Source organism: Dipteris shenzhenensis, chromosome 7, assembly GCF_047967505.1.
Source record: "Dipteris shenzhenensis isolate YYH24624 ecotype China chromosome 7, Dip_SZ_1.0, whole genome shotgun sequence".
In the NCBI taxonomy this organism is placed as follows: domain Eukaryota; kingdom Viridiplantae; phylum Streptophyta; class Polypodiopsida; order Gleicheniales; family Dipteridaceae; genus Dipteris; species Dipteris shenzhenensis.
This window is the reverse complement of record NC_141602.1, coordinates 21,820,983-21,836,449: the sequence shown is the minus strand read 5'-3', so window position 1 is coordinate 21,836,449 and position 15,467 is coordinate 21,820,983. Positions and strand designations below refer to the sequence as shown.

The following is a 15,467-nucleotide window of genomic DNA, read 5'->3' as shown; positions in this document are numbered from 1 at the left end:
CCACTGCACATCTTTCGGACTTTGTTTTGCTTGAGGACCTATCCTCCAGAGTGAACAATGTTGGGGAAGTTATAAAGGACGATGATGGGAAGAATGTCACAAGATACATCAAGAGGTTGATGAGCACCCACTTCCCTAAGGATATGTTCAAATCCTTGGAAACAATAGGACAATAGAGCCAAGGAGGCCATCATAGATTCCCTCAAGAGACAATTTCCCAATCTTAGAGGGTATGAGTTTGATTAAAATGCCATGCTTACATGCATGGGGGAGCTCCTTAAGTCTCAAAGATACCACTAAAGCTAGCTGTTAAGGAGGGTAAGCACAAGCCAGGGTGGGCGGACCCAAAGATTGCAAGATAGCAAAGAAGAAGCATAGGGAGAATCCAAATGCATTTGACTAGGCTCAATGGAGGGCAGCGAGGATATGCATGGAGACCATAGGTTCTTCACACCTCAAGAGCGATGGCAGACTAGGCAACAAGGCATGGGTGGTAAGTATATATTTATCTTCTATTGAATATCTAATATGTTTAGTTGTTCAAACGTTTGTCATTCATATCTAGCTAATTGAATTTGGATCCACATGAATATGTGATTGGAAGGCCTCCAGACAATGAGGAGTACCGAAGGGTGTTTAATAGGATTGGGGCCAAGCCTTGGTTTCACGAGAAGGAGAAACAATGATTCAACATCAACTGGGAAAGGGTGGCGGTGTATCATGTGAGTATACCCTATTCCTCATTGTTATCATTTGACTATCACCATTGTCTTACAATCAACGCTTTTAGTTTTTCTAACTTGTTTCATTCTTAGGGAGGCACATTCCACCCATCCGGAGTTCTGGATAGAGATTCATACTTAGAGACTGGATCTGAAGAAGGAGCGGTTGGGCTTACAGAAGAGGAGGGTGAGGGATTAGGCCACACAGAGAGACCGAGGGCAAGGAGGGTGAGGAGGACGAGGAAGAGCAATAGTAGGATAGGAAATTTAGTTGTTTAGTATTTTGGCACTTCTGCCCTTTTGTAGTGCATTACTTCACGGATTTACCATTTTGTAGCACATGAGCCAATACTTTGGTGGATTTGCCATTTTGGAGCTTGGCAATTTTGCCATTTTATAGCGCATTACTTCGGTAGATTTGCCATTAGTTTGTAGGCCTTCTTTGCAAAATTATAACATGTACACCTCATTTGTAACATTTAATCATGATTCTAATGAAAACAAAAAACCTATGGGGCAAGATGGGATTGAAACAAGCCCCATCCTACCCCATAATTTTTTTTTCACTTTTGTAAAAACATCGGTATATACCGACGGTTGTACCGACACTACAATGTAGGTATATCCTGATGACTACACCGACACTGGTGACCATATGTTACCGATGGTTTCTTTGTGAGGCCCACAACGATGGACATTTTGACACTTTCCACTTGAAAAAAAAAATATTTCTTCGTATTTAGCATTGGTATTTATGCTCTATTTGTGTCAGAATGCGGCCCCTGTCTTGTAGTTCTCATGTATAAGATGTGGTGGAGAACTCGAGGGGTGTACCACTAAGAAACCGAATGTATCATGTGTGTTCAATAAGCATTAAAAAAGCCCCTCAACTAAAATTTCTCCCCCAATAAAAACACCCCTCTTTACTTATAAAGTGAAAATTTCCAAAACTTGATTAAAAAAACCCCTCCAGTTATTGTATTTCTATTAAATTTTTTCAAAAAGTTGGATTAAAATACCCCTCCTTTTGAATGCACGTGGTACAGTAAAATGTTTTTAAGTGAACCCCCCAAGGTGGAGAGCAAGAAAATATGCATGTCCAACCATGCAAATGATATCATATGGGAATGAAACTTTGCACATGAATTAAAGTAAATAAGATTAAGGCATGTGCAAAGTATCAATCCCATCGGACAAAGATACATGTAATGGGACCAAGCAGAAGCATATTTTTTTATGCTCACAAATATGAGAGCAGTGGAAAACAAGAAAATAAGCATGCCCACCCATGAAATCAGTGTTCAATGGGCATGATAATTTGTAGAGTCCTTTAAGTGAATAAGATCAAGGTATGGGCAAAGTATTGTATCCATCGTACAAAGGCACATATGGTGGGAGCAAGAAGATGCATATTTTTTGATACTCAATTATTAGACACGGTGGAAAACAAGAAAATAAGCATGCCCAACCATGAAAATGATGTCTGATGGGTAAGAAATTTTGTACAGGCCTTAAATTGAATAATTTTAATGCATGGAAAAAGTATCACACCCATTGGACAAAAGCCACATACGATGGGAGCAAGGAAATGCACATTTTTTGATACTCAGGTATGAGATGCGGTGGAATATAAGAAAATAAGTATGCCCACCCATGTAAACGATGTCCGATGCGCATGATAATTTGCATGGGACTTTGAGTGAATAATATTAATTCATTTACAAAGTATCATACCCATCATGCAAAGGCAATGGGCACGCATGATGGGAGCAAGAAGATGTATGTTTTTTGATACCTAGATATGAGACACGGTGAAAAATAAGAAAATGTGCATGTCCAACCATGTGAATGATATCAGATGGGAATGAAACTTGTATGGGCCTTAAAGTGAATAAGATTAAGGTGTGTGAAAAGTATTGTATCTGTTGGACAAAGGAACATATGATGGGGAGTGAGCATATGTGTATTTTTTGATACTAAGGAATGAGATGTGGTGGAAAAACGAAAAAGAGCATGCCCACCCATGCAAATGGTTTCTGATAGGCATGATACTTTGCACAGGACTTTGAGTGAATATGGTTAAAGTGTGTGCAAAGTATCATATCCATCCGACAAAGGAGGTGCTGTTTTGCCTACCCTTGAGAATCATTGATGGTGACATTTCTCTACTATTGATGTGACATTTCCTTATGGCCCTCAAGCTCATTTTGCCTTAGATCATTATGTCATGCATTATGGGAAAAACGTCCAAATTAGGCTATTCAAAGGGGAAAACATCCAAAATATCCATCATTATAAGCCCCTTAGTGTTGGTATATATGGACACTCTTGAGTGTCGGTATATACTAGCATTATTATCGACATAAAACCCTCCCACATGCTATACTGATAGCTTCCATGCCCGTGCATGATAAACATTGGCATGAAAACATCGAAAAAGGAAAAAGGCTGAAAAAGGTGTAGTAGCCCCAATCTACCCTTAATTCTTTTTTTTGCAATTTCCTAGCATTGACATAACCATCAAAAATAGTTTAGGTCTTTTCTAGTAAACAAACTCAAAATAACCAGCTATAGTTGAAACATCTGTATTTACTGTATTAAGATTTATATAGATAGTTATACAAAATGTTTATTGTGATGCTTCCTTATTGACACTTATATCCATGATTATCTCAACGCTTTGCATCTTTGCAAAAAACAAATTCTATGTCATGTTTATCAAAAGTAATTGTTGGCTATTGGTGCAAATAGATAGTGTGTGTGTGTGTGTGTGTGTGTGTTTGTGTGTGTGTATTGGGGGGTATGTATGTGTGCGTGTGCAGGTGTATCAGGGTAAAAAATAAGGACGAAAGAAGATTATGGCAGTGTAGGTCAATGGGCGAATCTTTCCCCATATAGAGTTATAAATATTAGCCTTGCTACACTTTTAGGGCGAATTTATCAAATTTGAGGCTCTAAAAATTAGTGCACCTTTATGTTTGGGCTAATTTATCAAATTTACAGCTCTAAATATTAGCCCAACCAACTTGGGAAAGCCACTAAATTAGCCCTTGGGCTAAAATTCGCCCCTCATTTTTTCCCTGAAGTGTATGTGCATGTGCATGAACATGTGTGCATGCTTACATGCATTCATGTGTATGTGTGCATGTGTGCATGAGTGAGTGCATAGTGCATGTGTGCATGCATGCTTGTGTGTCTGTCTATGTGTGTGTGTGGGTGTATGAGCACATGCACATGGGCATGTGTGTGTGTGTGTGCATGTGCACGTGTGTGTGGGAGTTTATTTCATCTCCAAACCTCTGCCCTTCTTGTCATGCTACCTCTTCTTGTTCTCATGCTTCGAAGTAAGCTTTATGTGATTCCATTATCCTAGGTCTTGAGAGTAGCTATGAGAGATCATTGCATATTTGGAAGGTGCCATTTATCTCCTTTGAAAGGTATGAACACAAAGGTGAAATGTGGACCAAAGCTATGGTGATGTGTTTCCCTATATAGCCAAAAACTATGCCGATGGGGCCTACCCCTCTACTGTCAACTTGTACATGAGTTGTGACTAGGCTAATTTCTTCGTGATTTTTTTATTGAAGAACATTCAAATTGATGTAAATTCAATTATTTAAATCAATCCTTGGTTTCTCTTTGCATTCATCAACCATAATCATTCATGAACTCTCTACTTAAATAGTTGCCAAGTAATGATAACTTGGGCATTTCATATGGATTACCTCTTCCACAAAATGAATTTCAATGATTATTAGTGCTATTAAATTTTCTATCGTTAAAACCTTGGCCTAATGTTAGCATGTATATTTCTCATGAATTAGCCTCTTTCACACAAAAGAGATCAAGCAATAGACATCCACCCATATTTTGATTATGCCGAGATCAAGCAATAGACATCCACCCATATTTTGATTATGCTGATTGATCTCATGTACTTTTATAACAATATTTTTATTCTATGTATACCACTCAAGGTATTTATATTGTGCCCTTGGTTTATTGAATGGGTTGAAATAATAATTTCCTCTACTAAGTAGCATGCCTTCTTTCTTCACTTTGTCCTTGAATGCACATGTGCACACACTTGATTAGTATATGCATGTACAATATTATATTCTTATATTTCTTTCTTTGATTCGTTTGAAGAATCAAGGACTTGATCATTCTATCACGTGTTTCCATCTAATGAGTTCTCTATTCCTATCATTGACTTTAGGCACAATGATTTGTTTCTATAGGACATAGGAAAGATATGCTTCAAGGTCACATACATATGTGGTAAACTTGAAATATACCAATTTCAAGCATATACCAAGAAATTATTACCTTTTCAAATGACTTTGATGTCGATTTAATAAAGAATTATGCATATGTTTACATATTCAAAAGGTAATTAATTATATATATAGAGAGATAGAGAGTGATGTGTGTGTGTGTGTGTGTGTGTGTGTGTACACAAGAGTGGGGATTAATCAAAGCATATGTATGTGTATGTTCATATGTGTGGCTACCCCCCTTGGGTATGCTTTGACCTATATATCTACGGGCTTCAATCATTGTTATCTAGAATGTGCAAGTATCCTTGTGCAAATGTACACTTTATCACTGCTTTTGTATAGCCTAATATATTCCACAAATCTTGTTAGCATTGATATGAGCTCATACAAATGTTGTATTGTAATGGTTTTAACATCATCATGGACAATTGCAACATGCGCACTTAAGACTTGGCATGTACATTATGGGATGCAAATTTGATAAATGAATATTAATGCAACTATATATTTCATTAGAAGTTTCATGTAAATCATTCTATTGGGTCACAGTGAATGAAGGACATTTAAGATACAAACACAATAAATGAGATTGAGATAAAAATATATGTTAAGTTTGCTTTTTGAAAAATTATGGGAGATGTATGTTTATTTAGTTTTACTTTGTTTTAATCATAATTGTAAAATTCCATCGCCTTGTTTAAGAATATTGCATCCTACTATTAAGATATACTTAATTTTTCCAATTATTATTCTTTACTATCCCATATTTCCCACCATGCTATTGTAAAATGTTAAAAACGTGAGGTGTCCACATATTGAGTTTATCTATAAGAATGTACCATCTAAGGTTTTGCACTACCTATTTACAAGAAAGGTGGAATTGGAATGAGGGCATCTTGGCAATAGTATATACTAAGTAAAAACCTTTTAAAAGCAAGAAAAAAGTTATTAGGAAGAAGGGTAAGGTACTCTTGATGCTCCATATATTCTTTCAGCGGAAGAGGTGAAGATATCCCATGATTGGTAGATTAAAGAATTATGTTAATCCAATGTTAAAAGACTAAATGTACACTTTCAAAGTTAAAAAACTTATCAAGTATGTAAATATGCTGCTACGTAGCATCAATCCCTTTGTGGTATTGCTTGTAAATAACTTACATATTGATGCACGTTTGAAGTCATTCTTGAATGAATTCTATTCCATCTAGAATACTAGCTTGGTACTAAATCACACTATGCACATGTTAACTCCATAGAGAAAAAGCGACCCACATTGTAGAATCAAAGTATCAGGTCAATATCTTTTGAAATATTTTGTTAAATTTGAATTGCAAAATGCAAAACAGTATTTTCATTCTATTTATATTTTTTCTTGGTGCATCTTCTTTGAATAGAGCCTAGGGGCAATTCCTAAGTTATGGATAATGTGTTTTAAGTATGTCTTTAAGGAAGGGAAATGAATAAAGTACACCTTTGAGTATGCTACTTTGTGTTAAGGAAGAACCTTACCTTATCAGAAGGATAATAAAAGACAACAACAAAGAGGTAAGAAGTTGTGGAAGAGAAGAGTTGTTGCACAAATTTGATTCGACTAATCTTATCATGTTGGTAGCGGAGTTAGACTTTTTGTATTGAAAATTCCTTTATCAATTATATATACTTTCCTTAGCATGAGCACACTTTTGCATGCACATTATTTGGAGGTTCAAAGTTTCATGTGTATCGACTATTCTCATGGGAAACATAATTTCAAAATTACAAGTGAATGTACTGAGAATGTACTATTTAAGTGGAAAGGAATATGATTCAAATGTTTCCATAAAAGAGCCCCGAGTCCAACATTAGCTTGGAGCTTTTACGACTTTATGAGTGATTGATGTATATGAAGAAAGGATTGGGTTATTTTCCATGTTACGTGTGGACTTAAGAGGGTAAGCAAAACTTATTGAAGCTAGAGGAGGGAACAGGGCAAGGGAAGGAATATGCTCGTGAGGATGGATGATGATTTGGAAGATGGGGGGTGTTGGGAAAAGTTGATGTATGATGGGGTAAAGAGACGGGGGTTGAGAGAGCATGAGAGGATGAACGGGGGGGTGATGAGGAGGCAGGGGAAAGAGGTATGTGAATGCGACTTGGGCACTGTGAGTGTACCTGGGAGGGTGAGTCTGGGGCAAAGTACAAAGAGAAGAGAAAGAGGGGCTAGACCCAGACACAGACTCAGGCACCAAAAGGGCTACTAGAAGTGGGGGTAACTACCACCACTAAGGGGAGGGAGGACTAGTGGGGGGCTTTTAAAAGAAGGGAAGGACCTTAAGAATAGGTGTAAATAAGCCTCCCATTATAAATCATATATAAATAGGAAGCCCATCCAGATTTCCGGGAAGGAAGGAAGTAGCCTCTACCGTTACAAAAACTTCCGACCACCTTTCGTTCCCATATTTCCGTTCACGTAAGAAACTTCCGTCAATTAAATCTCCGTCACATTCTGCACGTTACACTACTCCTCTCTCCATCTTTCTGTTCATATCATCGTCATCATCATCATCATCATCATCTTCTTCTTCTTCTTCTTCTTCTTCCTCATCAGCTGATCATGTTCCTGCAGCTCAAGCTCCTCCTGCAGCTCAAGCTCCATCTGATCCAGCTCCATCTGCATCTCCATCTTCATCTCCATTAGCTTCTGCTGGAGCTCCTCCTGCAGCTCAAGCTCCATCTGATCCAGCTCCATCTGCATCTCCATTAGCTTCAGCTTCAGCTCCTCCAGCTGAAGCTCCATCTGATCCATCTTCATCTCCATTAGCATTAGCTTCTCATTGGGTTCTCATCTCCCTCTTCGTCTCCATTAGCTTTAGCTTCTCATTTGGTTCTCTCTGATCCATCTAATTCATCGGCTGACCTTTAATGCAATTTGCATCCTTCAGTAAAAACCTCCCATAATCATCTGGCTCTTTCTTGCCATTTTGGTTCCTACATCATACCAGCTCCATCTGATCCATCTTCATCTACCTCTCATTTCCTTGCTCATTTTCCGCTTCCCATTCTTCCTCTCCTATCCACTTTCCCACCCAACATCCTTCTCTTTTGTACTTCATGACTTGCAGTTGAGTTGATCTTTCAGACAGCGTCTGCTTCTCCCCTTCGTGCTTCTGCTTCTTCGTCTCAGGGTCAGCTCCAACCATGGTGAAATTCTCCAAGCAACTCGAGCTCCAGCTCGTCCCTGAATGGCGCCACAAGTTTTGTGACTATTGGCAGCTCAAAAAGGAGATCAAGAAGATCAGACTCCACCGCATGCAGGCTGCACTCGATAGCCCCCGCTTGGAGGTTTCCAAACCCGGTACCGGCGAGTACGGCCCGTGGACGCCATTCAGTCACCTTGCGAGACGGGTGATTAATCCTTGGTATCATGAGAATATCATCAAGGTGCGTCGCAAACTCAGTGAAAGTAACACGTTTGCAATCCCGCCTTACCCTCATACCGATTGCTGGTTGTCGATTATTTCTCATTCGGAGTCCGCACGAAATCTAAGAGCATTGTCAAAGATTCTGTAAAATTCGTCTATCCTGGACTAACTCTTGTGCATGCACATGCCTTCGGATCAAGCAGGTTCACCAGCGGAAATCTCAACCCGAAGAGGTCTACGAGACCGAATTGCTGGAGCCTTTAGCGCAAGACGAGCTCGATAAAGCATTTTTCACAAGCCTCGATGCGGAGCTGAACAAAGTGAACCAATTCTTCTGCATGAAGGAACAGGAGTTCGTAGAACGCGCGGAGATACTGAGCAGGCAGTTAAATAGCCTGACGGACATCCGCAAAGCTTACGACTCGCGTCAGAGCAGCTCGTCCAGTTTGCTAGGTAGCATTTTTGGAAGATCATCGGACCGCTCAGCTGGAGGTGAGTTTAGGATGGGACTCGATTGTTTCTATTTGAATTCGTCGGATGTTGATGCCACTTTAACATGACGGTTCTGGGGAATAAATTTGTCCGACATGCGAAAATTTTGACGTAAGCACAATCCGTCCGACAAGCGGAAACTGGTATAGACTAAGGTAGGTGATCGTGCATAGAGAGCGACTCGTGAGATGTGTGATGCTAGTGCGGTTCGGCATCTGGGTGAAGTGCAGATCTTGCAGAAGTTTAAAAAGTGACAAGTGGATGTGTTCTCAAGGAGTTTATGCCAGGAACAATTCCGTCGATGCTCTCATGCAACAGTGAAAGTGAGACCACTTTTGAGAAACGCGTCATTGATTAAGATTAAACTCGACGTTGATAATCCTTTGCTGCGTGATATATTGAGGAATCTATAATCAGCGAACCGGTAATGCAAGCATAATCTTGAGCGATTACTGACTATTCTCGTCCTACAGACTACGAGGACAATTGAAATTTATGATTATGAACTAATCATCGAAGCATGAATTCGCGAATCTTTGAATGATTAGAATCGTCGTGCTGCTGGCAATGCTGCATAATTAGATAGTAAATACACCATGTAGAAATTGTAGAGTCGACTGGACGTACTACACACTGTAGATTGTGCACAATCGTGTCGATTTTGATAGAATTCTTTTGAATTTTCATGTGGATTTAAGGACAGAGTCTGCGTATTTGTGGCGCTACAGTAATCATGATCATGATGATGGCCATATTTTGTAGGCAATCGCGGAGATGACAGCGAAGAAAACTCCATGCACCCACTCAATCAACACCGAGTGGTGCCCTTCGCAGATCTGTCGTCAAGCGAGAGCGATGACAACTGCACGTTCGGAAGGCCGCTGGTTTCCGTGGATTTGATGACCGGCAACACGGAGACAGTACTCAGTCTGCCGTCGGCCACAGACGTTAGTTCCTTATACGATGTGGAGCAAGCACTCGACGCGACGCAGCAATTGCAAGGTGAACTCGCAAGTTCAAAAGACAATAATGTCGACCCCGGCGCTGGCGATTCAAACTACAAAAAGCTTACGGATTCGGGCTCTGGATCATGGCGATCGTATCAGATGAAGCTCAACATCCCTAAGGCGACGCTCCTAAGAATCACTAGTCTCACGCAGAGGCTATGGGAGGAGACGAGGAGATCGCCCAAAAGCAATGGAGTGCTCAGTTCGAGAGAATTGGATGACTGCGGCTCCAAAAGGAAAATCAACTCCGCGAAGAAGATGCTGCGAACTGCTTTTGTCGAATTCTACCGAGGGCTCGGTCTTTTGCGGAGCTTCAGGTACACCATTCCCTTCCATGATCCTTACAAACATGCTTTGGATGGTTTTTGAAGGATCGAACAGAAAACAAAAATCTACTTTCATTTTTTGATAAGAATCTTGAGCTACGAAAGATTTTCACGATACGAAGAAACCATCGCTAACGCTTACCTGTGGCCGGATTTTCCAGCTCCTTAAACATGCTTGCTTTCGCCAAAATACTCAAGAAGTACGACAAGGTACTGTGCCCGCGCTCACACAGAAATTTCATTTCTTTCACCGCTCCTCGTCTGACTTAACTGCTACAGCTTTAGGTTATGCCATTGTTACCGTCCATCTTTCAAATTCGCTAATTATCTACGTGCTCTCGCTGTTTGCAGGTAACTGGACGGCAGGCTTCTCCCACCTATATGAAGGTTGTCGAGAAGGCTCATTTTAGCACCTCTGATAAGGTAATTGCCTAGGTTATAGGCTCTTGCTCGTAACATGAGGCAAAGAGGATCACTAGAGCAGGCAATCATATCATTCTTTTAAATCCTGAAAAGAAGATGGGTGTCTGGTTGCAGGTAATTAAGATGATGGACGAAGTTGAAAGATTGTTTACAGAGCATTTCGCTAAAGATGATGAGAAGAAAGCTATGATGCTGTTGAGACCTGTGCAGCAAAAGGCATCCCATAGTATCACATTTTTCCTCGGTACCAATTTACACCGTCTCATACTCTAATCTGTTCTCGGCAACTTACGCACACACATACACTTGCAGATTGTACTACAGAACTCACTGAAAGAACGTTTACCCACTGTCTCGTATTGTGAAAATCATGTCAAATCCCTCTAGGCTCTACCCACTGGCTAGTATTTTTATCCACTGCCTAGTGATTATTTGTATTAGGCATCTAGGCTTGGAACCGATATCTGATTTTCACATGTAACTACAATGGATTATGGTATAATCTAAATTTTGGGTGATTTCGGTCGAATTAAGACGTCTTATATTACTTCCAGGTCTATTCTCTGGATGTTCCTTTGCTCTCTTCATGGCATTTGCAGTTCTTCTGCATCTAAATAAGCTACATTCCCAGTCTTCCAAAGCAGCTCAGGAAAATTACTTGCAGTTAACGTATCAGGTTTTCAGGTAAATCTGCCTTTCCATGAAGTTAATTTCGATAGTGATACAATCCAACTGTCGTAGATCAGAAACCTCTTATACAAATAGACCAATGTAAGCACATATTCTATTCATTATATTTTTAAAGGAGAGCACAAAAGTTGATCAAACAAACATGCGTATTTCTCTTTATTCTGAAACAAAATTTATGTTTACTTGGACAGCATGCTGTTTCTTATACTGCTGCACATGTACATCTATGGATGGAATGTCTATGCATGGAGAAAAGCACGGATAAACTATGCTTTTATTTTTGGATTCGCTCCCAAAACAGAGCTGCGTAATCGTGAGATACTTTTGGTTTGTACGGGACTAACGACTATGGTCTTGGCTGGCATGTTAAGCCATCTTGTTGCATATTCAACTGCAACCACCCACGTCAACCCGGATATTATTCCTTTGACAACTGTCCTGGTATGTGTCTTGAAGCAAGGATGAGAGCCCATGAGTTCTGCAAATTGGCCTTGTGATAGATTAGTAGCACCAGCAGAAAAACAGTATCAGATATATTGTTAGTAGTAGGAGGACCATGCTAGTGGGTAGGGTTGAAATACGTCCTGTTTGGCTTAGGCTATATCCTTAACGTATACATGTGTGTACATTGCTAACTCCTACGTGGTGGCTGCTTACAGGCTTTACTGCTTCTCCTAGTGTGCCCTTTTAACATCTGTTATCGCTCCGCCCGTGTATACTTCTTGGGCTGCATGAAACGCGTGGTTCTCTCGCCCTTTTACAAGGTGCACATCCTTCTAAACCCGCTCTCTAGGAATTTCGATGTTACGAATGATGTTCCGAACGTACTCGAACAGGGAATGTATAGTAAAGTTCAATGGAGATTAATAAATACAATGTATGTGATAATAGAAAATTTATACTTTTCTCAAGGCAACGTAAAAGGAGACCGTGATACATCTATGGAATCTACTTCTATGTCTAATTAAATTACGGGGCGCTTCTTGCCTTGGCCTCTCAGGTGGTTTTGGCTGATTTCTTTCTTGCAGACCAGCTCACCAGTCAGGTAATGCGACGTTCCTTTAAAACATCGTTAAGAATAGTCAGATACGATTCTTTCAACATCAATAACTCAATAATTAATAAGACTCTGTTTTTGCAAAGGTAATCGAAGTATGGCAAATTTGGTGCAGGTGGCTGCATTGAGATGCTTGCAATTTGTGATGTGCTACTACTTTGGAGGCTACTTCCAAAGTCACAACACTGGTGCCTGTGGCAGCGTCGAATTTCGGTTTTTAGCGTATCTTATCTCGTTTCTGCCTTATTGGTGGCGATTGATGCAGGTAGGTTACCTATCTAATCATGTCTACTAATAACAATCAGATGGTCTATTGACAACATTCGTAATCTCGCTAGGAAATGCGATCTGTCGTTTCTACGAGACTCAGCTACAGTAACTTGTAATTTTGTTGGTTTTGAATTAGTGCCTGCGCCGATGGTTTGAGGAAGGTGACAAGCTACAGCTTGCAAATGGTGGCAAGTACCTTTCAGCAATGATAGCAGCTGGAGTCAGAATAACATATTCCTACCATTCGACGTCCTGGTGGCTCGTGATGTTCGTCATTACTTCGAGCTTTGCGACTTTATACCAGATGTACTGGGACGTCGTTCGTGACTGGGGATTCTTTCAACCGGAATCCAAGAACCCCTGGCTGAGAGACCAACTCCTCCTCAAGAATAAAACCACTTATTATTGTTCAATCGTAAGTTCATTGCCAAGGGCATAAACGTGGCAAGCCCGAATTTTACATGCTCATAGTATTGCCATATATTCTCGCCGACTGTTTCATGAATTACTTCGGGAGAATCAAGGACTTTCGTCAGCTTCATTGCATGTTCATTTGGGTTTCGCATGGTGATATTGAATAATAGATATAATAGAAATTCATCCAGGCGTTGTTAGCTATACAAGGAACACCCCTCACACAAAAGCCATCTGTTTGCTTGCGTGAACAGTTAACAAAACAAGTTGAATGAATTAATAGTACGGGCAATACATACTGAAGATATTGGTATACCTCAAGGAGATGGAGCAGGACTAACTCTCTCTAGTGGATGTGTCCTTGGCAGGCCGTGAATTTTGTGCTAAGATTTGCATGGTTGCAACAAGTGACTCACTGGCAAATAAAAAGTATCCAACACAGCGGCACGGATTTATTTTTTGCCTCCCTCGAAGTTATCAGAAGAGGCCACTGGAACTTCTATAGGTGAATATCAAATCAAGTAAATCCTATTTAAACATCCACGTTGTGTTATATAAGGCACCTTATGTGCACCTTGAGACGCACAATATATGAATGTCCCTGGGTCATTAAGAGTACACGCACCAATCATTTGCCAACAGCAAAGAACCATGGTCGGATCAAAATTCTGATAACACGGTATCATCTTTGCAGGCTCGAGAACGAGCATCTCAACAACGTGGGCAAGTACAGGGCTGTAAAGCTGGTACCGCTACCCTTCCGCGATGCCTATGACAACTATACATAGACGATGGAATTCCTGATTTGCAGATTCGTCCCATCCAAGCTGCGAGACGTGATCTTCAGATCAGATGTACAGATTAGTGCTGTTGAAATGCAAAAGAAAGATGAAATTAGGAGAGAGAGAGAGAGAGAGAGAGAGAGAGAACCATTCGGTTGTAACACGCGGACAGGGCTGCTCACTTATCGAAGCTCGTGATCATCACCAGCATCAACTCAACAACATCAATAACAATATCACCCGTCTCCAGCTATAAATCTGTCAAGATTATACAAGCAGTGATGAATATATATTCAGTGCCCATTGATTTAGCCCCGCAGTGGGCACCTTTTGCAAAGTTCTACATAGTGCCTGCCACATACGGCACAGCTCCCACTGATATAGGATCGAAATGCAATCACATTTTGCTCCCACCTCTGAAAGATTCTCATCTGGCATGACATTGATATAAATATTTGTTGAGATACTGCACAAAGGTAGCTCATCAGGACTCTCTGTTAGTGCTTGATCAGCTGCATTCTTTCCTGTCAAATGCAAGCGTAGCTCACTGAGTGCTCAACAACATGTATGTTGTGGCGCGTAGTAGCACTGCAATGATCTCCCGTAATCAATTAGCCACCCATTTGCTAAGATGGAAACATCCAAAACTTTTTTTACAAGGTTCCAGTCAAACATTTTTCTACTTTTCAGCTTCAATCTTTCGACTATGCTTCTGAAGACAAGTGTCTCACAATATACAACCACATTTCGCTTCAGATAGGTGTTACAGGGTTCTTCATTTCAAGCGTCCAAAAGACGTTAAAAAAGCTTCACACATGATGCACAAACCGTGGCAAGCGAACAAAACTATGCAAGGCCTTTTTTGTCTGCTTTTAATATTGGTGATGCTATCCTCCTCTTTCGCGCATTTATAAGGACAACTTTAGTTTTAAAAATGAAAGAAAGTAGTGATCATAATACGTAACTATACCATCGTTTTGGAATGAAATAGTAAAGGTGTGAGACAAACAATAACACAAGTGACAAAGAACCTTTGTGTTAGCAAGTGGAAAATATAACTTCATTTCAAGTAAAAACAATTCACATGAAAAATTAAGGAAACAATCATTAGAAAATTTAACATGATAATCTCTATTTCAAAGTACTAGTTCTGTACCCGTGCTTTGCACAGGCATTAAATGTGCGAGGGAATTCAGGTTGGTGATTTTGAAATCAGAGGGGGCAATATGCCACGTGGAGGTCCTCAACTTGCAAGGAAGAGTGGTGGCATTGCTCGCCACATGGCATCCTTCTCTATTAGAAATATAGAGATAGAGAAGAAATATAGAGAAGAGATGCACCTCACTAAGATGCATATGAAAATTTGTATGCCTACTTATTGAAGGAATGATTATGACTACACTAGACATTCTTTACAAGAGGATACACATGTACACACACATAAAAATTAGCATAGAAATTGTTCATATATATCACTGGACAACTTCAGATGACATGGAGTAATAGCTTATTGACATGGCCAAAATCTATAGTATCAAACTACCAACCACTTCTTCTAGATTGAGAATAAGCAAGGTTTACACTACTTCTCATGCTTTTGTTT

General features: G+C 40.1%; 1 protein-coding gene across 1 annotated transcript; it reads left to right on the top strand.

Moving 5' to 3' along the window:
* Positions 1-7,762: 7,762 nt before the first annotated feature.
* On the top strand, positions 7,763-14,518 carry LOC147900093 (phosphate transporter PHO1-like). The gene is made up of 14 exons (XM_087376833.1): positions 7,763-8,422; positions 8,607-8,895; positions 9,658-10,219; positions 10,390-10,438; positions 10,580-10,651; positions 10,766-10,895; positions 11,206-11,335; positions 11,533-11,782; positions 12,001-12,105; positions 12,342-12,386; positions 12,514-12,663; positions 12,805-13,083; positions 13,451-13,587; positions 13,777-14,518. The coding sequence occupies exons 1-14, from the start codon at positions 8,180-8,182 to the stop codon at positions 13,868-13,870; spliced, it is 2,535 nt and encodes an 844-aa protein (XP_087232959.1). The 5' UTR covers positions 7,763-8,179; the 3' UTR covers positions 13,871-14,518.
* Positions 14,519-15,467: the final 949 nt, after the last annotated feature.

Coding starts and splice junctions, on each gene's coding strand:
- LOC147900093 (XM_087376833.1), top strand. CDS start 8,180: ATGGTGAAATTCTCCAAGCAACTCGAGCTCCAGCTCGTCCCTGAATGG. Junction 10,439..10,579: donor TACTCAAGAAGTACGACAAG/GTACTGTGCCCG, acceptor CGCTGTTTGCAG/GTAACTGGACGGCAGGCTTC. Junction 11,783..12,000: donor TTCCTTTGACAACTGTCCTG/GTATGTGTCTTG, acceptor GGCTGCTTACAG/GCTTTACTGCTTCTCCTAGT.